Below are 26,548 nucleotides of genomic sequence, written 5' to 3' on the forward strand. Positions count from 1 at the left end.
CATCCTGTAGCGGCCCCGCCCCCGCGAGCTCAACCAATGAAAGCCGCGCGCGGCGGACACAAAGGCGAGGGGCGGGGCGCGGGGGACAGTCGGCGCGAGATCCCGATAGAGCTGTCACGTCGCCTAGCGCTACGTCTCTACTTCGCCTCTACATATTTTATTATTTATGTCAATTACGTTATTACAATGTTTTTTTTTGTTTAATGGAATAAGACGGGGCAGTGAAATTGATTGCCTTTCGGCTTTATGATTCATCACCGTCGGTAATCTGGGACGTGTTAATTTCGTATGATTGATTGTCGGCCGGTCATTAGAGCGTCGCTCGGCTGTAATCTAGTTTTACGCAACACTCCTATTGTGCGGCTAATAAAGCAGTGCGAGCCTCAGATTACCTGTCAAATTATACGCGATAGGTAAAACTTTTCTAATTGCTTTTTTCATTGTTGCTAAAATACAGTTATTTAATTTTAATTTCAAACAAAACATTTCTACGTACTATTATAGATGTAGGTTACATTCAAAGGTCTCTATTCATAAAGTGACGATGAGTTGAGCTTCTTATGATTTTTATTTATAAGATAACAAGTTTCTTCAAAAAAAGTTTTGTTGTCCCTAAAAAGTGTATGTTATTTTATAAAACAATTGCGAACAGTAAAATTTCTCTCATAACTTCTTACCCATTCTCTGTATGTGTCGCTCGCTGTACACCATGCGGCTAAAAAAGATTATGACAGCCCCGCAAACGTACGTCGGTCTTAAATCTGATGTACTACCGTCTGCAATAGCATTTCCAACTTTATGTTCTAAGCACTAAAGCTGTACTCAGCTTACGCGAGCTGATTCACTACGACGTCGTTAATTCCGCGTATGGCGGAGCCTTAATTTATTATCCGTTATTCAATAAGCATCTGTAACGGGCGCGCGTAAGGTTTACAATCGTTCAACATCCGCGCGCGACGTACGGTTGGAATAAATCTATAATATGGAGGAGGCGGGGAATTAATTTAGGTGGGGGTGTGGGAGGGAGGTAGGGGGGAGGCTCCGCCCCGCGGCGCGCCATCTCAGTGAGCGTGCGGCCGCGCCGGCAGATGGACACAGGGCGAAGCGACGCGAGTGTTTTGTGAGGTCGGCCGATGTTTTGAAAGCGGGACTGGTGGCGAGGATGCATCGTGCAAGTGGTCAGCGGTGTCGGTAGTCACGATACCGGGTGGTAGCGGCTGTGCGGGTGGTGCGGGGCGTGCGGGCGCGGGCAGCATGGTGCTGGAGGGTGGACTGCCGTTGCAGCTATACGCGGCGGCGGCGCAGCTGGCCCCGCGGCCGGCGTGGCCACCTTTCCTGCCCTTCTTCGGGGTGCCACCGCCGTTCCTGGCGAGGCCTCGGCTGCCACAGCCTCTGCTGAGGGCGCCGCACGGCCCGCCCAGCGAGGACTCTAACGAGGACGGCGCCAGCACTAAAGGTACCCTCAGATTAATATGTCAAATGAATCCATTAAAAGCGGTATTTCGTTATGTTTTCTTAAACTATGGATGGTGTCGGATTCCTTGTTACTACTTCTTCCTAATCGTCCCCTTCCCTGTTGCTTCATCTCTCATAAAACTAATATCATACTAAATCAGTTTAGGTTTCCTATTCAAATAGTAACATTCCGTAACAATTTAGATGTAAATAGTAAAAAAAAACAATCCGATCAAATTCTGAGAGCTTATAAATAAATAATAATAACATCTAGCTAGTTATTTATAAGCCAATAGATAGAACCATTAACAAAATATTAATAATATTTTAGTTATTTCAGTATTATTTTAATTAAAATTTATTACCGAAATTGTCCGTAAACAGAATATTTAAATAGCTACAATATCACGTGTATGATGTTCTCATCACATGTTTTATAGATTCCCGCCGGTAAAATAAAAAATGTAACAAATAAAAAAAAAACTGAAGTTATAGATAATAAACAATTACTATATAATCTGTAGAAATTGATATTTAATATAGAAGTAATTTTATATTAGGATTTAAACAATATTATCGTTTTATATTTTCGACACACAAGACCCATAGTTATTCTATAAGCCCGCGAGTTTTTGAAATCAATTGTCATAATCATTGGCGTTGATGATGTAAATTTAATTAATTTAAATATCTAATACAGAAACATTGATTGTTTGGTATTATTTATTCCCTTTTGCTTAGTGAAAACTCTTCAAAAACTATCAACGAACAATTTCCATGTTAGGTTAAAGACAAGAATTGTAAGTTAAACATATATTTTTTACATTTACTCATTATCATTAAAATAATAATATAATTAGGATTAAACGAGAATTGTAATAATCAATCAATTTTGCTAAATAAGGAAAAATAATTTAGCTTTGTAATTAGTCGTTTATTAAAAATGATAATTCGTATACATGTTATTATTTTGTCTGTTTAGTTGTGCAAATACTAGCTGTCGCCCGCGACTCCGTCCGCGTGGATATATAAAAAAAACTAAATATATAGATAAGTTAAATAAAAAGCAGCTCTTCAAGACATAAATTCGAAAAAAAAGAATAAATAGTATTCTATGTCCGTCTCCTGGTTCTAAGCTACCTCCTCACCAATTTTCAGCCATATCGGTAAAGCCGTTCTTAAGTTATAAATAGTGTAACTAACACGACTTTCTTTTGTATATATATAGATTTACGATAAATCGGTATTATGTATGTTTTAGTAATGTTCAGTAAATCTTTACTTTAAATATTTTTATCTAATTGGAATCTTGTTTTTTAATTACCAACTAATTGTAAGCTATGGGATTTTTTTTAATAAACGTAAGGAAAAAATAAAAAATCTTTTTTTATCTTTCCTTTGCCTTTTCTTTGTGATATCGTTTACAAAAAAATAAACACAATTAAAAAAGAAAACAATTAAAATGCCGACGCAAATTTTAGAGGATTTATTTCTCAATTTTTAGGGTTCCATACCTCATGGGAAAAAAACGGAACCCTTATAGGATCACTTTGTTGTCCGTCCGTCCGTCTGTCAAGACCTTGTTTTTTTTAAAGTATTTCATACTAAGCTTTCTTATAAGTTTGAGGCCTAAACGATAGTATTTCCGTGGACATGCTTTAAAATAATGCCATACATGAGAATTGATACCTGAATAAAAAAAATCTTGCTTGTTACAGTAGCGACATCTATAGATCATAATTACGATAAGTGAATGTCGGAGTCACATTGTAATATAGTTACTTTTAAATGTCATTTAATTGTACCTTTTTTTATATCAAAAGGTGGCAAACGAGCAAGCGGCCACCCGAAATCGCTGAAATAGCGAAGTGACCGTTGACCATAGACATACGCAATTGCATATGCGTTGCCTACCTTTAATCTACGGAGGAAACGATGCACAGAAAGAAAATATTTTCATGCATCCTCTCATCCGGAAAGTCCACTTCCACTTCCCATCCTTTCCTTATAAGAAAAAGGTGGGAAGGGAAAGAGGACTAAATTAGGCTAACGGGACGCACACTCATCAGACGAAACGCGGAATTGCTTCCACTTGACGCCTGTCTTCTGTGTGGTCGTGGTATTTCACCGGGCGAGCCGGGACAATTCGTGCGAAGATGTTAAAGCGGGCTCTACCACTGCTAACCTACAATATGATAAGAGTTTAATGTTTTTCTACATATTTTGTTACAATGCTCTTTAAAGTGATATGAACTTAGTAAAGTATGTTATTTCATGGTTTTATTGCGTAATAAATTGTTTCTTTAATAATAAAATATAATTATAAAAATGATGGTGGTCAAATCCTTTTATTTAATTTGTTATTTCACTAGCTGTCGCCCGCGAGTCCGTGTACGCGGTATTAATACAAACTTAATTAGTAGGCTATGTGATGTTCCAGACCGTGTTTTACGGCCATATTTCAGCGAAATCCATACAGCCCTACTAGAGATAACTTCTAACAAACATCCATCTAAAGATTCACATTTATAATATTAGTAATTAACATATTGGCTTCACTAACAATTCTTTTTATGTATTTATCTATTTGTCTGTCCGTAAATCCGCGTATGTTCTAGGGATCTCCGTACCGTTTAGACCGATTTTACGGGACTTTCTTGACTATTATTGGACATAAGCTAATGTTATGTTTAGTTATAGGCTCCTTTTTATTCCGCGATGACGAAATCAGACCGATCCGACAACCGCTATTTTATAATCTAAACGATGTACTGTGCGTGCACAGTACTTTGGAACAATTAACTTCAATATGTTAAAACTAGGGATGTTATCGATATGCAACTTCGGTAACAAATGTAAAATAATTTTTAGTTAACCGGTAACATTTACGGTTGTATTTGAATATGAGATATCTAGCATTTAGAATTACTTCTTATATTTTCCCAAAGATCACAATTAATTTAGTAACCGTACCGAAGTGTAAAATATAAAATAATTCTTAAGTATGAATAACCAAACTCCAAAAGCAATAAAACCTAACGTTCAAGATACTTGTTTTTTTTTACATTTCCTATTTCTTATAGGAAATACGAACAAAATGACATAACATATGTAAATGTCAGTCTAACTTGAATGGTCTATTATGTGTAATTGCGCTATATTGCGTCAAAACTGACAGGTAATTGACGAATGAAAAATTGGAACCATTTTGACAAACGCGTCATTTCCTAACCGTGCGTAACGAAGCGACGCGAATCGAACTAGAACAGTTTATATTTAAATATTAAGCAATAACTATACGATGACATCATAGTATCCAGCCAGTAACACATCAGTAACAAAAGATCACATCAAACTAAAGTATTCCACGATAACTATACGAAAAGACTTAATCAAGCGATAAATGGCCATCATTCATATCGTAATACACCACTCTAATCCAATAAGAAGCGAGGCGAGGTGTTGATTTTTTATCGAAACCTTTTTCGACAGATTAAAAATAATATCGTTGACAACAACAAATTCGAACGTCGACGCACATCTCTAGTCGTAAATTATGTTCTTAACATTATTAAGGTATTATTCCCGAATTCTCGGTCGTATTTCGTTTGAATAAATTTTATATTAATAAGATGTATAAAAAAATAAACGACAGGCAAGGTGCGAAGTCTAACGAGTGTAAAATGAATGTAAGTTATTAGTTGTGTCGGTGTGGACTCCTGCTGTGTCCCTTCCCGCGTCACCCTGTTCCCCCCGCGCTCACAGCATGTCGATAGCCAGATTTTATCGACTCTTTTGTCGGCACTAGTTCTCTGTAGCCGAATTATGTTGTTATGCTGTGGATGACGCACGACCCACCAGATATAACACACCTTTTTTTTAATTCTTACTCAATAATGAAAATATCAATCATATTAAACAGTTATGAGATTCGAATTGTACGATTAAATTTGGAAATTATTCAATCGTACAAAATAAAATGGATCATTGTAATTCATTTTATAGGCGACTAGCTGTCGCCCGCTACACCGTCCAAGAATAAAAAAAAGAACTTAATTAGTAGCCTATTCTTCCAGACTATTTTGAATATTTATGCCAAATTTCAGTGAGATCCATACAGCTGTTCTGGAGATATCATCTAACAAACATACATATATCGATCCTTCAATAGATATAATGGTATATCCGTCCAAATAAACGCATTTATAATATTAGTAAGATATGGTCCACAAATTACATTTTTGGATCGATTCTGTCCATTTAAAATACCTAATTGTTAGAAATATTTTCTTTGAAATATAATTATATCGATTCCTATCTGTTGCCGACAGGTACGGAACCTTTTTACACTTTTTAATCATATTTTTGTATTTGAACTTAATATATTTTTTCTTCCTTTTTCTCTCTATTTAAATTATTAGTTGTAAATATATCGTCTGACATAACTCTATTTTATATTTCAATTTTGTCTTTTAATTTTATTATATAAATTCCAAAATTCATCTTAATTCAATCGCTCTTTGCATCCTCATATTTTCCGTCGTCTTTACTATAATAACTATGCAAGGGTATTGAAGGATGTCACAAAGAACGATAATAAATACAATTTATTATATAATATATATATATCTCCCTAGCTTGCATCCCACAAGGTGGTGGGGTCAGCTTTCCCAAACCGTCTCTTCCAATTCGCTCTGTCTGAGCGAAGATATTATTATGTCTCTATTAGAAGTAATACAGTGTGAGGATCCTAATTTAATTATTTATCATTATTTTATGTCATGCAATAAACTTGCAATATTATTACTAATGCAAACGTTACAAAGGCGCGGCGTTTTCTATTTATTAATATACGAGCTAATAAATAATTAAATTGTTCATTGATTAATTCGCGTGTTTACATGACGCGTATCGGAACGCTATAAAATACCATTTGTATTCCAATTAGTATGTTGTTTATGGTTTGTCTTTGTCGTGTCCAGTGATTAAGCTAAGTCAATGACCTATCCAGAAATATATATAACTAGCTAACGCTAGCGTAGCCGTCCGCGTGGAATTATAAGAACTTAATTAGTAGCCCATGTATTCTGCCAGGCTATGTCCTACATCTATGACAAATTTCAACGAGATCTAAACAGTCGTTCTGGAGATACCTTCAAACAAACATACAAATTGAACTTTCGCATTTATAATATTAGTAATGTGTTATCAACATTTTTATAATATTTACTATGAAATATTTCAGAATTGTTAGTTAATAAGGAAAAATAATTAAAATAATGCAAAAAAAAAAAGAAATAGAAAAAGACCGATATTATTAATTATTTCTCACCTTAATACTAAGCTTAACTTTGACATAGAATTATAAAAGATAATTTTAGTCAAAATTCTATGAATTTCGAACCGTAATATCATACTTTACGTATTTCAAAAATGACAAAGTTATTGTTGTGATAATTAAACAAGAAGTAAATAAAACTGCTCATAACAAAGTTAAATGGCCTAATAAACTGGTAACACAAGCAAAAGAGCATCAACAGAGGGTGCCATCGGCGGAGCATCGCGACGGCATGGGGTTGTGGATAAATTACAAAACAACCCTCGTATTACTAAACCGAATAGAGTTATTTTAAGTTAAACAAATACTCCATGATTTGCTTTTTTTTAAATCCATTTTTTTATTAATTATACAAAATTATTGAGGACTATTTATAAAGTTGATACTAAAACTGTGTACGTCATAATATTATTGAATGCTTCTATACTTTTAAACAAGAAAATAAAGTAGATTAGGGAAAGCTCTAATAAAAAAATCTAAAAATAAAGAATAAATAGAAAAATATATTAAGAAAAAAATAAAATATTAAACGTAAAGTGATGCTCCATTAAAGTAACTTAAAGGTTACAGTGATTTTAACTTACTATTTAAGGCTTGGTTTACGTGTTCTATTTTTTGCACATAATTTTTCTTTCTTCACAAAAACGTGCATCATTCGTCATATTATTTTTATTTTCGTATTGCAACTCATGTTCAGTACCAAATAAATGTTGTTAGTATACGTAGGTGTCACATTCTTAATATACAAAAACATCTGATTACTTGCAAGTGACAAAAGGCAGTAATAAAGACTTAGGTGGGCAAGGTGCGCGACGCGACCGCGACGTCCAATTTCAGGGCTCATTTCCCACACACCCTTTGCAAAGGGTCTCAGTCTAAATAAACCTAAGGACGGTAACTAATTTTGTTAGATGCAGCTGTTAGCTTGTTTTAGGAAATTGGAGTTATTTTAATATTAGTATTAGTTATGTTATTAGATTTTTACATCCTGTAATATATGTCGGGGTCACTTCTGCTTGTCAAAAGTTAACAAAATTTGGGTTCCCAGCTCTTTACTATTTGGTCCTGTATATCAACATTTTAACACTTTTAAAGTATGTAAATTAATGCAATGCATATTTTTTCTTAAATCAAATAATGTAGTCGCAGCACAGACTCACCTTATCTATATTAATATTATAAAGAAGAAAGATTTTGTTTATTTACATCGAATAGGCACCGAAACTACTAAACCGATTTTGAAAATTTTCCAATACAATTATTTTTTCAATTTAGCGCGGATGAAGTTGAGGCCAATTTAAATTTTTTAAGATAATTTGTGAATCTGCTTACTATTTCCTTGACTCATTGACTTTCAGTACTTTGTATGTAATTTTTTTTAACATATACATACCTAATGTAAGTTATGTTTCGACAAAAACATATTAAGAATTAATTTCGCTTTAATTAAAAAAATCTGTTCTAACCAGATCGTATTAACATTTATTTAGTAACCCCTAGAAAGCGCTCGCGCACGCTACGCATAACGAATCGCCCGCCGCGTGGCCCAAAACATGCATTTGTCAAATTCGAGTCGCTTTTTTACTGTTTACTTATCCCTTTACTCTTCACCCCTTACAAGAATTGGTCACGGGAGACGTGCGCGATTTCCCGCCAATATGTCCAATAGTTTAGCGGTTTATTGGTACAGTAGCGGTGGAATTGGACCCATGGGCATTATTTTAGTATACTCAAATCTGTCTAGGAGCTTAGCGAGCAGAAGTACCATAAAATATATGTCAATGTATGGATTTAAAGTAACAATAGATATTAATAACGCACTCTGAGTGTACACTGGAAACAGTCCGGGTATTTTTTTTACAATACTTTTAATTTACGATGAAATAATTTAATAATGATACAGGATGTCTCTTTAATCTTATAGTTGACTCTCGATAAATAGTTTTAAATAAACATTTAAATACCATAGAAAAATTAAGTGTTGCAAGCAGTCAGAATTCTGACTAGTACTTCTTCAAACCTACAAATAATACGATAGAAATAATGTTTCCATTTATCAATAATAAATTACAAAATAATTGCTATGTGCGAATTGTAACAAATCGTTTATAATCTTTGTTTCAAAACGTGGGATCATCATAAAAAAACGTCACCCATGTTTTTTTTGCTTGTCGGAAAAAACAAATAACTAATATCACGGTTGCGAATGGCGCATGAATAAATTATTTGTTAATATTTCGCTATGGCTGTTACCTTATAATAATAGATTAGATTAACGAATTTGTTATAAGTGTTATATCTAAAATTTACTTAGGAGAAGGAATATAGCAAATTATTTTTGGAACATTTTCAATTAATTGTCCGCGTGGGATGGTTTTGATATGAATTAAGTTTGTTAAAAATCCTGGTGTATACTTTTTAAATGTTTTTCCACATTTCTTACGATGGATTTCCACTGCCGGTAAGCCGGACAAACATACTCCTTTCTTTGTTTTTTAAATACACAGGGTGTTGTCAGTTTTTCTGCAAATGTACACCTACGGTTTTGCTTAACAGCATGTTTCACCTAATTGCTGTACATATATTTGTTTATGTTCTCTGTAATCCAAGAATTGGTTGGAGCAAAGGGAGATGTACCCGCATAACTAACCCCATTAAAAAGTGGCTGCAACCCTCGACAGTATTAATGTAGCATAAAATGAAGCCGAGCGTCACGCCTCGCGCCCATGTTGACTGGCAGAGGGCGAGAGGTGGCGCTGTCGAATCTGAATACTATAATGAATAATGACTTTTGAAACTAGAGTAATATGTTTATTAATACGGCCGAACTAAATAATTTAATTTTCAATCTATTTTTCTTCAAGTTTATTACTCGATAACATATCTATTTTTGTACTACCCTACCCATTTACACTCTCATAAAAACGTATCCACTTAACTTTTTAGTCTTAAGACCATCTGGCTTATTGTAGATTAAATCTTAATTATATTAAAAATGCGAATTTTTAGATAGATATATGTTTTTTAAAAGGTATTTCGAGAACGGTTGTATGGATCTCGCTGAAATTTGGCACAGATGTAGAACATAGTCTGGAAGAACACATAGGAACCAATTGAGGTTTTTTAATACGGCGCGCACGGAGTCGCAGGCAACTGGTAGTCTATATCAAAAATAACTTCCAACTTGATACCTTCACGCGTTTTTGAGAAAAAGGGTCTTGATAGACGGACGGACGGACAACAAAGTGATCCTATAAGGGTTCCGTTTTTTCCTATAAGGTACGGAACCCTAATCAATGACTAATATTGTTTTTTAAGATAATTTATTTAGGATAATAATGTGACAAATGTCAACGACCTTTAAATTCTTTATTGCACAACTATTACAATATGATTAAGTACAAATTATTAAAACAAAGATAACGAGGAAATACCAAAGTAACCTCAGGAAATATTAAAAATTTTACAATTATGTAATAAAATCACTTATTCATTTTTTTCTGACAAAACTCATTAACATCGTTATTGTAACAATATTTAAATTAATTTATAATTAAAGTAAAAATCTTGCAATGAAAAAAGTACCAATCTTAATAAAAAAATTCTAGTGTCGGTATAAATATACCAACAGTGTATAATTTTATCATTTGGAAATTTTTTATTACTTTTGTTACTATGCGATATTTTTTTTTTAATAAAAATATTAGCAGATTTTGCGTAAATTTACTAATATTTCTTTTACTATTCCAACTAAGCGGTATGCTTGTGTTAGGATATGGTTTACGACAATAGTCGAATGGCGGAATTCGAACACCCGACCTCGTGATCGAAAATCCGTATCCTTAACCATTAGGCTATTGACGCTTGTATTAATATATATAATTATATTCGTTAACTGATTTTAACTAGTAAGCTATTATTTAATTTCTATTATTCTTTTGAATGGTACAGTCTCTTGTCTAGAATAGAGGTAAATGAACAGTTGACGTCCCTCGATATATGCAACACCAGAGGAACTTCAGCGTTGCCGCTTTTTAAGAGTCGGTTCTTGAATAACCTTAAGACTTTAAAATACTATTGAATTTGTTAAACTACTCTATCTAATATTGTTAAACAAGTTCTCTTGTAATACGAGACCATGGTATTAACAACTGTAACACGCAAGCGGGACGACCCCGCGGCCGCGGCATAGATTTATCCCTCCCGAGGGATTGAACCTACATTGTTATAAACTCCTAGACAGATTATCCATTACACAAGACATTTGTAATGCATGTTATGACCTTCGTTATATTATTGTAAACTGAGAACTGTCATGAGTTTTGTTGTCAGTTACAATGAACTTCGCAAAAACGAATAAAGCACGGTAAGTCATCACTTTCTTACCTTTACTCTTACGGAATCTTTTAATGATAAAATACTAGCATATGGCTAACTAAATTAAAATTATACGTTACTAAGTTTTGTGTAGGAAATGATAATATAATAAGGTTAATGTAAATGAGAAATTAAGAGAACAGCATAGACAATTACAATAGTACAGTAGTATATTTTCTACAATTAACAATTTTTGATTTTCAATAACGACATTTCAGTTTACTTGAATTATCATTACATAAATTTATTATAATTTAATTTCATTCGACTATATCATAGTATATTTCTATTGAAACATACGTGATTAAATCTCAATATAATGAACACATCAGTGCGTAGCGAAGTGCGCACGTTGAGTTATAGTTCCCAAGAGAGCGGCAGTGGGGACAAGGAGTAACGTTTGTATTCTGCAAACTATTATAATTTTAAAACAAGAATACTGTTATATATCAAAAATACGAAGCTCTGGTTTTCTACTGTCTTAAAATATGTACAATATTTAATCCCACTCTGTTTGAATAGAGATAAATAAAGGCATACTATGCCAATTATTTCTTATTTCTAACATGTAACTTTTTTACAACATGTTTACAGCAAAACTATTTTCTATGTTGCTTACGTCGCATTGATAACATACCGTCGCAAGATTATCATCATCTTCCTGACCTCATCACTCCGCATGAGTTGGCGCACATAGTTATATAAAACTAGCTGTCGCCCGCGACTCCGTCCGCACGGTAAAATAAAACTTATTTAGTAGGTTATGTGTTCTTCCAGACTCTGTTCTATATTTAAGCCAAATCTCAGCGATTTCCATACAGCTGTTCTGGAGATACCTACAAGCAGACATCCATCCATTCAAATATTCGCATTTATAATATTAGTAAGATTAAGCCAAAAAATTATTTAGGCTAATTTTACAGCCGATCGCTTAAATTACAGAAAAATTCTTGGGTATTTGAGAAATTTCTTTTATAATTAATGGAAAATTTCTATATGGAAATATATATGTTAGATTATTAAGCTATAACTTAATAATGATACATACTTAGAGATGAAAGGCGGTATCTAAAGCTAATCATAGACAACCATCACTCACAATATGCAATACGCGGCAAATGAGCTGTCAATATGGACGCTACGAGGGAATTTCCCGCATTTCATACGTCACGTTACATATCGCCACAGATTATAACTAAATTATGTACTGACGTTAACAGATGATCAAATGTGATTACATACAGACAATCGGAGCATATGTATGTTACTTTATACATAATATGGTAATTGATTTAAGCATACAGGCTGTTTCAAATATCTAATACCATGTATTGTAAATTTATTAAATGTTACTGTATGTTACATTAAAATTAAGACGTCTAATATTTAAAAGATAATAATATGGGGAATAAATGTTTGACACAAATATTTAGATTCGTTTTTTTTTAATTCAACGGCGTTAAATTCTTGAGATCCATCATATTAGTCAGAGATTCAATTAAATGTATATTTCGTGCAAACACACGAAGTCTCGGAATGGAATCTGTTGCCAGCACGAGACATTAAATAAATTCAATTAGGTCGAGACGTCTGTTGTTCTTGGAAGCACTTGATGCACTGAATGCATAATGAACCCACTTTTCTTTCCGATGTCTTCATCGATCCGAACAGGGACGTACTCGAATGCTTTACTTTTTTTTTTCATGCACTTTTTATTTTAACTAAAGTAGTTTAACATAATCGTTTTAACTTTTTTATGAGTCATGACAAAAAAGATCAAAACCAATTGACATTTTTTTATATAAACAACAGTAAAACTATTTGTTTATAACATCATTTGGGACTTCCATGAAACTAACGTATATTTAAGCTAATTGATAACATTTGTAAGAAAAAATATTCATGCATTGAAATGCAAAAGTTTTCAAACACAATAATTTTCTTATGTCCTCTTTGTAAGCAAAGTTCGACCCTGGTAGGCGTGTCAGGCATGACAGCGAGTCACCCATTTTATGTCAAAATTATGACTTTATTATTGACGGTTGCTTCGGAAATTAATTTCCCGGGATCGAGAGTAAATTACAGGCGGTCACCACACGCCTCGTCAGGTTTTTAGGAATCTGCGTTGCGGAGAAGTAATCATTTTTAATTCTGTACCCTGATGTTTACATAAGTGTCTTCAATACGGTAAAAAAAAGGTTAATTGCATCAAATTTGCTACATTGTTGAAGTGTATATTTTAAAAATTATTGTTTGGATTATATGTTTGTTATTTACAGTTTGATCAATGTTATAATTACGAAAGTGTTGTACAAAAATTGTTATGCTTATTCTTTGTGTGATGGACGACAAAGAGCAATTTTTACCACAGATTAGAACAATTTTTTAATGTTCTTATTGATATATTTTTATTATCTCTAGCTCTTTAAATATAACACCTATTTCACTACTCGATTTTTCAGTTGTAGCTTTAAAAAAAAATAAAAAAAATCTTCAAACTTCATCACTAAATCGCACATTATACATTCAAGATGTCCCTACAAGTACGATGCATACTAAAGTGTTATTAATTCAACGAGATGTAAAACTGTTTAGCAAAAATAAAAATAATTCATACTGAGGACACATCATTAAATAACATACAGTTATGGAGAGACGCTTCGAGGAGGCTATAAAACCGATTTTCCGAAATAGTGGTGCACCAAGAACCGTAATTACCGGTCACTAGTGTGAACATTGTCGATACATGATTATCGGTTAAAGTTAAGCTGTGTACACACTAGTAGTAATTTTTTAAACAACGATGCATCATTATCGATAAAATTTCAACGAAATTCACAGACATTTTGATGCCCGATTGGGTATTGATTCTGAGAATAATGTCTTGATTAAGCAATTCATCGCGTTAAATGTTGTTCCATCTTAAAATATTTTTTTTCGACCGATTAAAAAGGATATATTTTTCGCCTTTATGTCTGTTTCGTTGGAACATCCTAAGTACTTGGCCGATTTTTAAGAATATGCTGTCATTCCATTTATATTCTTCTCCAGTCTGTCTAGAGGGTCTCATCATTTATAGGGTTACAAGCTGTCGCCCGCGACTCTGTCCGCGCGAAATGAAAAACAAACTTAATAAGTAACCGATGTGTTCTTCTAGACTATGTTCTATGCAAAATTTCAGCGAGATCTATTGAGCTATTGTGGAGATACGTTCAAATAAACAACCATCTATCCATCCATCCATCTTAACATTCGTATTTATAATATTAGTAAGAACAAAGATTTAAGGATATCAGAACAACCCAAAAACTCTTTATGGAGAATCTTATATTGTTCAATACAATGACAAACTATCGTAATCAAAAGACTCGCAAATAAAGATATGTATCTGGTTCAATAAAAGCAATAAACTGCAAGCAATTTGTTAGGAAGTTGCAGTTTATCAATTCCCCTGTACTGTCATGTAATGGATTTATGACGGGCGTCGAATGCGATTGCCTTTATTGAATAGCTACGTTGTGCGCTCCAGCCGATACAGGACACGATAACGCGAATAATCAATGTTATAAATAAATTACCAAATATGACACAATTAATGGAATTTTCAACGAATGAATGAGAGAGTAATTTACACAGATATTTTTAGAGCGTCGGTGGCTTAGAAGTCAAGCGCTTGACTTGCAATCTGCAGGTCCTGGCCTCGAATCCCGCCATGTACCAATGTGTTTTATCGATTTCCGATACATACATTTATCCGAAGTTCTTACGGTGAAGGAAAACATCGTGATGCAACCTGCACATATCTGAGAAGAAATTCAAAGATATGTGTAAAGTCAACCAACCCGCAATTGGTCAGTGTGGTTGACTATGGAGTCACCTCTAAGTTAGGGTAAGCGCCAAGCCCCTCGGTGGGGACATATAGTGAGCTGACGATGAAATACAGATTTTTATTAACACATTGGGGCATTTTTATTTTAGTATCAAGTCACCTCATAACCCTTAAAAATCGTTCATCGTCTAAGCTTCATATCATAGTTGTACGCAGAAAAAAATAACCCTTTTGTCATGACAGTAACAGATAATTAAAACAAAAATAACGATCAAAACCCTCGTGCGGTATGTCGTACAACAGAGTAGAATTATTAACTGCACGGAATTTATTAGCCGCGTTATACAACCCTCAAATAGATACTTAGTGAGTCCTCCCGAAGTCCTCCCAAAGTCCCCCCTTACTCCGTCCCCGGTGACATTAAAACATTGAGCAGGCTGGCTAAATTAAAGCGCGCCAAAACTGTTGTCTGCGGGCCCAAGGCGATCGTTTGTTTTAATACAATAACCTCGCTCATCTCTCTCACTCCGTTCATTACTATTGTATATCTCTCTCGTTCCGGCACACGTGATTTAATATTTTCTCTTAAGGCGACATCGCGACTTATTGATATAGTCAGAAAGGCTGTCGTTTCCTCGCAACTTAGTTAATTGAGTTTAATGTATGGGTTTGTGATTATATCTAAAACTTATGTTTGTTACATTGGAAATGTACAGACAACTGTCAGCTGTCATTGTGACATAATATGGGATGTCATTACTAAATCTAATACAGTCAAAAATAATTTTGTAATGTAACTTTTTATTAAAATTAATAAATGTATTTCACAAAAAAAAACTGGTAATTTTAGTTGGCTTTTTATGAATCAATATTATTATTTTTTACCGGTAAGTAGATATGACTTAATCAATTCACTGGCCTGGCTCATAATTGATCTTAATTCTTGATTAATTTTATCGATATATTTATGAGTAATCTAAAAACGCTTCAAATAAATTGAAAGCAACAAAATAACAATGTACTCAGCACAACAGAAGCGCGCTTCTCTTAATCACTTCTAATTTATTTTGCTCTAAAGTCAAAGTGGGTAATTTATGGCCGTCCCTTTCCAACCCCTAACTGAAAGCGGTCGTACCGTCTCGCTCTCTCGGGGCCATTTTTAATTAAAATCACCCAGAGAAAATTAGAAATTATATTCTATTTTACAAAAACTTGTTCTGACGCTTTGTCAGAGATTATCTCTTTTTTATGAGCCCCCAGCCGCGGCTTTGTTTTAACGACCGAGGAATTGTCTAAATGGAGTTTTGTTGACTGCCGAAGTCTTTTACGATTATGTCTTGTCCAATTCAATCGATTGAGAACATTCTCGATTCTGTTATGGCGATTTCTTAATTCGAACTTGTGAATCGATTAAGGAAAATACCTTTTCAAAATTAATAATTTGTTCTTAATTAAATTATACTAACTTTATACATGTTTTATATATGATGTTGAATGTACCGAATAAGGAATATAAGTTTAAGCTTTACACAAACACTGAATACAAATATTTTTGGTATAGCATGCTTGAAAATCTAATCATTATGAAAAAACATGCAGATTTTTTATCATTCATTAATAATTAATTCAGTGAACAAACACCCCAAAGACTATTATTCATAGACAACGTGATTATACATAGATTAAAAAAGCATAAATTATAGACCTGTTTTTGTACCAGGTGGCGTTGGCGACGACGACGGTGACAGCGGTAAGCGGCGGCGGTCGCGTACTAACTTCAACTCCTGGCAGTTAGAGGAACTTGAACGAGCTTTCCTTGCCTCTCACTATCCCGACGTCTTTATGCGGGAAGCGCTCGCCATGAGACTTGACTTGAAGGAGAGTCGAGTTGCGGTAAGTTCATCAAACTCTATAAACTATCGAAATCTATAAAAGTGCATGGGGTTACAAGAAGTGTGGTAAACTGGGCAACCTTTAATCATATAGGTAATGCATTTGCAACATTTAAATTAATTGCATAAGTATATTGGATGCGGTAACTTTGTTATTTTAAAAGTTTTTAACAATGAAATTGTCGTATCTATGATCAAGGGCTGGTTTATGAGTAATAATACTATAAATAATTTATGAAGCGTAGACTCGTAAAAACATGTAATAACTATACGTTTACGGTAAATTTCTTACATGAATTAGCACGGACAGGAAACACTGGCAATATAAAGTTACAACCCGTCTCGGTTAGACAATGTGCTCCTTTGCTTCGTGCAATATTTATACATATCGATTTATATTTAGAGCGACTTGTAAAGGGAGCTGGTGCTAATTTTCACGCCTAACGTCTTAATTCTTAACGTAACTAATTTAAATTTTCATTGCCATAATAATTGACTGTTATTTCTGTATCTTACGATGGAAAAAGATTAATAAATATGTAAATAAGTACAGTGAATGTTATTCTGAAATAATTTTTAACTAACTTAAGATTTAAGCGTACTTATTTAAAAATAAATTCCAGCTTGATCCCTTCACGCGTTTTTGAGAAAAGACGGACTACGGACCGAGACGGACGGTCAACAAAGTGATTCTATAAGGGTTCCTTTTTTTTCCTATGAGGTACGGAACCCTAAAAAATTAAGTAGCCTATTTTCTATTTACAACTTAGTTCTTCAAATATTTTATATCTACACATATCAAATTTAGTCTTAAATTATGAAGGCGTTCTGGAGGCGTTCCATGCATTTATCCATCCATCCATTCATCCATCCATAAAAACTGTTGCATTTATAATATCAGTAAAATTCTTTAATTAACATATTATATAATCTTAGATTACTTGTTTGGTTAAAGAGTATTTAGACAAAATTTCTACTCTTTCTATCATACTCGTCTGTCTATTTGGCAACAAAGCGCATGTTTAAACCCGTCTTATAGAAATATTTTTCTATTACATTGATTTATATGATAAAGGTATATCGGAATACATAAATGCGGTCTTCGGTTTCCGTTCAATATAAATGAGGGACGTTTTCCCTTATTTTCCCGGACCTTCCCGGGCTAAGCGGCCATCAGGGACCCTTGGGTAGTCAAGCAACTTTTTATATAAGATTTAGGAAATGGAATAAGGTTCGACCTTAGATAATGTGTACATCAATGTAGGTTCCTTTTAACACAAGGAAGTTAACTGAAAATAATATGAGATATCAGTTCAGTGACGATAATTATCTTAGAATTATGTTCCCCAATATAAATATACATAAATAATAATAGGTCGACGTAATAATGGTATGTCATAAAATATAATTTAATATTTGTTTAATGTTTGATCCACTGTATTTTTTTTTTTGATTTCAAATATACTTTTGGGTATTGGCAGTTTTTTTATTTGTTTCTTTTAGCTTTTTAAAGAGTTAAGTAAAAATACATTCTTCTGCTCTTCGTGTAAAAATGTAACTTTATGTTTACAGAAATGGCAACTGAAGTCTGCGCATTGAATTCTCAATTTTTAATATTCCAATGTTGCCAGAGTCGGTCGCTCGGTTTAGCCTTTGATTTATATTCGTTAATAAAAGCCTTTTGGAGTCGCTCCAACAGCTTAATGTAATTGAAAAATTGCACGAAGCTTGGCTTTGCTCTTAATTGCTAGAGATTGCCATTCCATTGAAATGCTATCAAAGAATTGAATTTCAATTTCAGTTAAATTCATGTCAATCTTTAACAAATCTGTTTTTATTAATTTGCTCATTGGTGAGCTGCCACAGTCGAGATACTCATAGTCTACACGTATTACCATTTGTTTTGTTCTTAAGAAATACCATTTTTTATCATCATCATCATCATCAGCTCAATATATTGTCCCCACCAAGAGGCTCGGAGCCTACTCTAAGTTAAGGGTGATTAGGCCATAGTCAACCACGCTGGCCCAGTGCAGGTTGACTTCACACATATCTTTGAATTTCTTCTCAGATCGCAGGTTGCATCACGATGATTTTCCCTTACTTTCCTTCCATTTTTTATATTATTTAAAAATAAAACAATGTTTCATTGATCCCTATCCCATTTTAAGGACTTTTTTAAAAACAGTTTTTTCTGTTGACCCTATTTGAATCTTTTAATAAATTTTATTTTTTACTCTAAAATATTTTACTGTACCTATTATTGTGTAGAGATAAAAGCAGGTCGTGAACTTAATAAGTATGTGTATTTTATCAAATGTTCATATTGTAGCGAAACAAATCCGTTTCTATAATAAGATCGTCCGTGATCGTATCCGCCTCTTATCGGCGCATCGCGCTGCGAGAGACAGACTACCCTAATAGTTGGTATAAATCAAAAGATTGCAATCTCGCCGGCACCCCTGGGACGCGAGCGAGACGGCACGATTGAATAGCATAGATTTAAATGGCAGGGTCAGATAGGGACGGCTGCAGGTCTCTCCGCTCCGACGTCTATCTCACAGCCGCTCGAACCACGTCACAATTCGATTACAGCTCAATAAAGTTAAAGTGACTTGTTTGCGTCTGTAAAGTGGATTTTTTCGTCTCTCTCTGATTTCTCTATTTTCTGTCGTGCGTTAAGAACTGCCTTCTCGCGAGATTGAACAAGTTTTATCGTTTAATGCCTTTTATACTTATATGTTAAGTACCAAAAGAAAATCCAGCCGTTCTTGATCATATATAAGTAAAATGGAAACTTAAATTGTGTGCTAGATTAATTTTAAAAGACATTCGTGTAAGAAAATTTAAGGTAGCAAAAACACGAAGGGGGTCTAAGGTATGATCGTTAAAACCTCATTCTTTATCCTAAAGTAGCGTATTCTAATCTAATTTCATCCCCGCCCGAGCCGAGACTTACGAAAACGGACGCGCCTCGAGCGTCGAAGTATATCGACTTCATTTTAAAATTCATAGCCTAAAATTTACATTTATATGCCAATTTCATTCCCTAACGGGGCGTCGGCGGTCGCACGCACACATCAGTATTCCTTACACATCCGGCGTCGGCTGGTTACACCCCTCAAAAAGCAAAAAAAAAGAAAAATAGAAAAGGCGCAACGTTCCCCGCTCGTTCGAGAAAAAACCGCGATGTTTAAATATGGAACACTAAATGGAACGCTTAGGCGAGAAAATGCGGATAGAATATAAAATTTAAGGAGTCTCCCCTCCCTCTCTTTCTTGCACTCACGACGCTTGTTGTCATCTCCCTCTGTGAGCAGCCATCAAACATGAGCCGGCTTTACCGCCCTAGGCTTAGCGGTAAAAGATAGACAGACCGTTCTTAGGGTTGTCATCTTGCAAATAAATATATATTTGGCATTTACTTTCTAACATTGTATCTTAAACAAAGTTGTACGATTTATACAATCAAAAGAAAATGGTTAATAATATTATCTCTAACCAAAATGAGTTTATTTTTTACATTTTATATTTTTAAAAAAATGGACAAAAATTAAACCTACCATAAATTAGATATTTCGTCCAGTTTTTCTAGAAGTTTCCGTGCTTTTATAAGCTTAACACAATTATCGATTGAAGGTTTATGAAGAGCTACGCTATTTTGCGTTAAAAACGTTGGATTTGCAAAAATAAGAACAACAATTATTGAATTTAAAAACTTTTATCATACAGTTTTATTGTAGATAATCTGTGCGTAAACTTTTCGGGAGAAAATCCGCTACAGATTCGATAAACAGGAAAAAGGGAAATCGTTCTTTTCCCCAACAAAGGGGATGTAAGTATATATCTAAATAGAAGTAAATGTATTGCTACGAGCATCGGTGAGGGTCGTACTCTTATTTACACCATTCGGAACATGGTGGTTTAGGTTGACATACTTTTTCAGGGAAAATTGAGACTATTCCCAAATCATAGTAAACAAAAGTAAAATGTTTTTTTGATAGAATTTAAATTATAAAATTAGATTAAATCTGTGTTATTTTTAAAACAATTACAAATAAATTAATATTTGAATAAGCAACTTGACCTTTAGTTCGGGATCTGTCACTAAGTCTAGAGTCAAATGGGCGTTAGACAGTTACAACTTATTTGACAACAAAAGCAATACAAGAAAAAAAATTATTTATGTAGAAAACTTCTAATAATGATTTGATAGCATTAACGACCTAATTATAAGGTTAAAAATATTTTTTGAAATTTAGTGAAAAATTAGAAAAAGCATACATATATGGTAACCCTATCAAGTGTCAATTGTGAACACGATACGATTTTCGCGAATGGCTTTCGTATGAATTTCATTACGTCGCGGTTGGCTTTAAGTAGGCAATTCTGCGGAACAAATCACATTGATTTGGAAGGTTTTGGTTTTTCTAGTGCATGGGATTATTACGTGTAATCTACTTGTTCTTTTAAGAAAATAATTATTTCACGAATAAATAACACATTACAATTGTATCACAAATATATTTAAATACAATTATTACATACTTTAGAATCAAAACTTTAATAATTGCTAAGTTTGTAAATACAGGCTGTTCCAGAAATCGCGTAAATCACATTTCGGTAAAGTTGGGAAGCCGACAAGTAAAACATCGGTGCCTCCCCCGGGAGTTGGGCATTAATGACTCGCCGGGGGTGAGGGGTGGGGGTCAGGGGGTGTGCGATATACGTGGCTCATTAAAAGAGGGAACAACCCACCGATGGCCATTACCAGCCGGTGCGATTCTATTCCGCAATCAATGTGTTTCGATTAGCAGAGAGACGAATGCTTTTGATTAGAAATGATTTGATTCCATCTTCTTTTTGTTTTTACTACTTATATTACTCTTTTAAATTATCGTAAATACATTTCAAAATAATATGAATATAAACAATTCTATTTTTCCTAGAGCTTAGGTCCTAAGAGCAACTAGAGCGGTAACACAGAATCTGCCAAGCAAAAACTATGTGTGAAACTATTATATATTCTTTGATTCACAGGTGACTTTCTTAACACGTTAAACGCCACTCCGGTCACCGGTGACCGGATCCCTGCCTGCATTTAATCGCCGCTTAGGCTGTGACCTCATGAAGTTTTTTTATCATATCTGCGGAAGCCAGATTCTGAATGAATCCTACACTAGATATATTTTGAAGATTCGACATTACCCATCTATTTCTAGCAAAAAGTTTTTAGTGATTTTTTTTCTATTTCTACTATGGCGTTTAAAGTGTTAAGAAAGTTTTATATTACATGCATAAACAAATTCTCTGATAAATAATTATCTCTCCTTACTTGTAAACACATTTTAATATGTTTTTATTACCTTCATTTGATATGAGCAATCAATAAAACATAATATTAGTTTTTATATTGCTTGTTTAATGTCTCATACTGTACATTAAAAGTAGAATACAGTAATTTATATAGATTTAATATAGCAATTACATTACTGTATATAAGTAGTTTAAATCAAAACATTATTTATATAGAATAAAAGTTTTAAAGGCGAATAATGAAACGCTATGTTACTTATATTATAAATGGGAATGTTAGGATAGATGTATGTTTATTTGAAGGTATCTTTAACAGTGGTAGAGCCCGCTTTAACATCTTCACACGAATTGACCCGGCTCGCCCGGTGAAATAACACGACCACACAGAAGACAAGCGTCAAGTGGAAGCAATTCCGTGTTTCGTCTGATGACTGTGCGTCCCGGAGGCCTAATTTAGTCCATTTTCGCTTCCCACCCTTTTTCTTATAAGGAAAGGATGGGAGGTGGAAGTGGACTTTCCGGATGAGAGGATGCATGGAAAGGGAAAATATTTTCTTTCTGTGCATCCTCTCCTCCGTCGATTAAAACATAGGCAACGCATTTGCAATTGCATATGTCTATGGGCAACGGTCTCTTCGCTATTTCAGCGATTTCTGGTGGCCGCCCGCTCGTTTGCAAGCTTATGATATAAAAATATATATATCTTCAGAACCGCTGAACGGGTCCGGCTGAAATTTGGCATAGATGTACAAAAACACATCGGTTACTAATTAAGTTTTTTTTTAATTGTCGCAGAGAAAGTCGCGGGAAACAGCTAGTATAGATATAAAATATAAATCTTAAGAAATATGAACATCAATTAAATATGTTTTTATTTCTCATTGTTTCTTATAATATGTTTCTTGTATATGTTATACATGTTAATTACGCAAACACTTAGATTAATTTAATCATAAATTAAAGGCGAACAAATCGATTTCTTATATGATTAATGTACGAAATAGAAATGTAATTATTTACTATTGACAATTCGTCACGAGTTGCATTGTTCATTGGAATGAAAGGTACAAGAGATGTTAGGTAATTTTTTTATTAAATAATGGCGAAGTGTAAGGTACTACGTACACAAAGCAACCCGGCGATTTAAGTCGTTAGATAAATTATTAAATACAATATTATATAATAAACGTTACACAGTGCGGGTCGCCGACATTCCATTTGCTTCGACCATCCAACGTGCGCGACGTTGGCGATTCCACCATGCGATATTAGTTGCCTTGTGTACGAAGAGCTTTAGTGTTGATGAACATATGATTTAAAAGAAGTCGTTAAATAACTAATTATGAAACGACAGTCAGTGCAGATGTATGGTAATTTAAAAATGAAGAAGGGTTAGACAAAGTGCATTCGCTTCGAAGCGATTCCTTAGCAAACTTGGCAAATGGAATTGACGCGGTACAATTGTCTAAGCCCCAAGGATAGAAAATCTTCAATTTAATTTTCTCAACAAGACATCTTCATCATCAGACTCGTGATGGCTGCAAATATACAAAATAAGTTATAAATTTTCCTTTCTTATCTTTTCATTATAAAATTCAATAAAACGATCCGACCAACGATAAACCGTTAAAAGAAACAAAAACTATAACCATAACTGTCAGAGTTTAATTTTAATGTTCTATGAATTTAATTGCCTTTAAAAAAATGCCGACATCACAAAAAATGAAAATGTCATAATTAAAATTTATTAAATTAATCCAAATTAATCCAAGAGCGGGAGCATCGTTAAATGTATCCTTTGCCATTAAACGCGATGGGTCGCTCGTAAAATTATGTCTCGCATATGTTCCTTGAACTGTTACGAAATTATAGGGAATTGCTTGTTTTTTTCTGTCTCTTGAATCATTACTACCAACCAGCGACTATTGTAGTATTTTCTATTATTTGACACAGCGTTTGCCTAAGATATTTATAACAATTTTTTTGCAACTAAATATTTACGTTAGAAAAAAAAATATCGCCTAAATGGACGGCAAAGGTGTGTTGATTGTCAACTTAACTTCATAACTCTGATAAAACTGAGAAATTAAATATAATAAAATCTGTTAACTTTTTCAAAGCCCGAATGACATCCCTACCCTGATGTCATTATTATCGCAATCTTTACCATATCAGATTAAATATTGATATGCAAAGTGACGTCAAGTACACCGCGATGTCTTGTATAGGGCGCGGCCGTGCGACGAATGCGCGCGCACGATCCCCGACATTAGCATGCGCATGCGTCGGTGCAATCAAATTTTACGTCTCAATCCGACCCTGCTTTGCATACTCGGATGCGTCTTAATGCGTTTTTATTAACGCCCTCTACACTAAGAGTTGTGCCGACGACCGACTTGTATCCATTTAATAGTTACACTGTACATTTAGAATAGTTAATTGGTCACTAAGGGAGACTACTTAACGACTAAGTGGGCATTACTACAAATATAGAAGTAGTGTAGCAAATGTTTAACAGTATTCATAAGGCAAGAAAAAGCAGATGGAAACGAGAAAGAACAGGACCATAGACTCTATCATTGGTACAAAAGCGAACATGTTACAAATAACACATCTAATTTAGTTTTTTTGTGCGATAAATAGAGAAGACAACTTTGAGTACTCAAGTGTCTTGTGTCCATGTTTAAGAAAAAAATAATAATTCAACCATTTTTTGTGTTCCAACAGGTGTGGTTCCAGAACCGTCGCGCGAAATGGCGTAAGAAGGAGCATACAAAGAAGGGACCTGGGCGGCCGGCGCACAACGCGCACCCCCAGTCCTGCTCGGGCGAGCCTATACCACCGCACGAGTTGCGCGCCCGCGAGAGGTGAACCACTTGCACATAAACTATCCCAATATATGTCCGATAATACATTTTAGCTTCCATTTTAACAACGTATACTATTCCAACAAGAAAAAAGTCGAGTAATTCTAATTACTAGAGTTCTAACTCCATGTTTCGATCCTTATGGTTAAGCGCGATTTTTATATAATTTTTATATTATATAATCCGCATAGTAATGAAAGATGAGATGATTGACTTGATTTAATGGTTAATTGTTTTTATCTTTTATAACAAAGGTCTATAAATCGCATACTTTACAATCTACTTCTATGATATTAATATTAGATTCTATACTTATTAGGCCCTCTTTTATTACCAGGGCGCGAAGAAGAAAGAAACTGGCAAAAGCGCTAGAGAGACAAGCGAGGAAACTTCGAGCAAAAGGAATCGCAGTTGACTTGGAAGCTTTGAAAGCGGAATACTTAGCACAACATAGAAACAGCGGCTTGTATTCCGACTCTGACGGAGACGTGGAGGGTGAAGACAGCATGATAGATGTAGTTGGAGGAGATTCCTGTCATGACTCCGGACCTGAAGACTTCTCTCTATCAGGGAGACTGCGAGCACCGTCAAGTGGAGATGCTATCAACAATTCCGATAGTTCAACGTCAGATGCTCATTCGGGACGTAACTTCAGTCCGATACCAGAACCACAACCCTCTTTCTTTAAGCAATTCGGTACGAGTGGTGCTAGCTTTGAGAAATTCGACTTCGATTCAGGTCGAGCTGTCTCCTTAGATTTGAGCGGGACGGGCACAGCCACGGAACAAGATCTGTCGAGAAACGGGGGAACAAGGAAACATAATCCGTTTAGTATAGAATCATTGCTTAATACGTGAAAGTGACTATAGAATTAGATTTATGCTACAGAGGCTCTCCAATCTAATTTTTATTGACATCAAACTGGCATTCGTTTGAACGTTACTTTGCTTTAAATTATGGTACATTATCACTAGTGCTTCGGTTATAAAGACTATTAGGTACCAGTTAACATATCCAGTGTGAATATTAGTTGTAGGAGTTTTGTAATATATAGATATTAGTGTAAATAGCGTCTATTCCTATTTATTTCCTTCTTGAATCTTGAAATAATTATTATATTTAATTTGGGGGCAATAATTTGATTTGTTAAACTTAATTTATTTTCTTTAATACTTATAGATGTTTATTGTTATTTTCTAACCGATTTTTTTTACTAAATATATTATCTTCTCTAAATAAATATTGACATACATTTAAACGAATTAATTCTTAGTAAAGCGCATAACTAATTTCACCGACTGTACATAATTAATACAAAGCAAATATGACGACGCAAATACAATCAGTTATTATTCTGAAAAGAAATACAATCTTGAGTCGTAAAAGTAACGTAATTAATGGATGCAAAACGCGCGACCGCCGATAAGCCGGCCAATTAGAGGAAAACAATATGGTGAGCCGGTTTATTAGTATT

General features: G+C 34.3%; 1 protein-coding gene across 1 annotated transcript; it reads left to right on the plus strand.

Moving 5' to 3' along the window:
- Positions 1 to 1,077: 1,077 nt before the first annotated feature.
- On the plus strand, positions 1,078 to 26,224 carry OdsH (Ods-site homeobox). Its single transcript, XM_013313601.1, has 4 exons — positions 1,078 to 1,456; positions 16,720 to 16,892; positions 24,935 to 25,074; positions 25,412 to 26,224. The coding sequence occupies exons 1-4, from the start codon at positions 1,255 to 1,257 to the stop codon at positions 25,929 to 25,931; spliced, it is 1,035 nt and encodes a 344-aa protein (XP_013169055.1). The 5' UTR covers positions 1,078 to 1,254; the 3' UTR covers positions 25,932 to 26,224.
- Positions 26,225 to 26,548: the final 324 nt, after the last annotated feature.

The sequence above is a fragment of the Papilio xuthus genome, unplaced genomic scaffold (assembly GCF_000836235.2).
Source record: "Papilio xuthus unplaced genomic scaffold, Pxut_1.1 DF827542.1, whole genome shotgun sequence".
Lineage (NCBI taxonomy): Eukaryota > Metazoa > Arthropoda > Insecta > Lepidoptera > Papilionidae > Papilio > Papilio xuthus.

Excerpts from the sequence above, each read along its gene's own strand:
- OdsH (XM_013313601.1), top strand. The coding sequence starts at position 1,255 with ATGGTGCTGGAGGGTGGACTGCCGTTGCAGCTATACGCGGCGGCGGCG. Across the intron at positions 1,457-16,719 it reads GGACGGCGCCAGCACTAAAG|GTGGCGTTGGCGACGACGAC; the intron begins GTACCCTCAGAT and ends TTTTTGTACCAG. Across the intron at positions 25,075-25,411 it reads GAGTTGCGCGCCCGCGAGAG|GGCGCGAAGAAGAAAGAAAC; the intron begins GTGAACCACTTG and ends TTTTATTACCAG.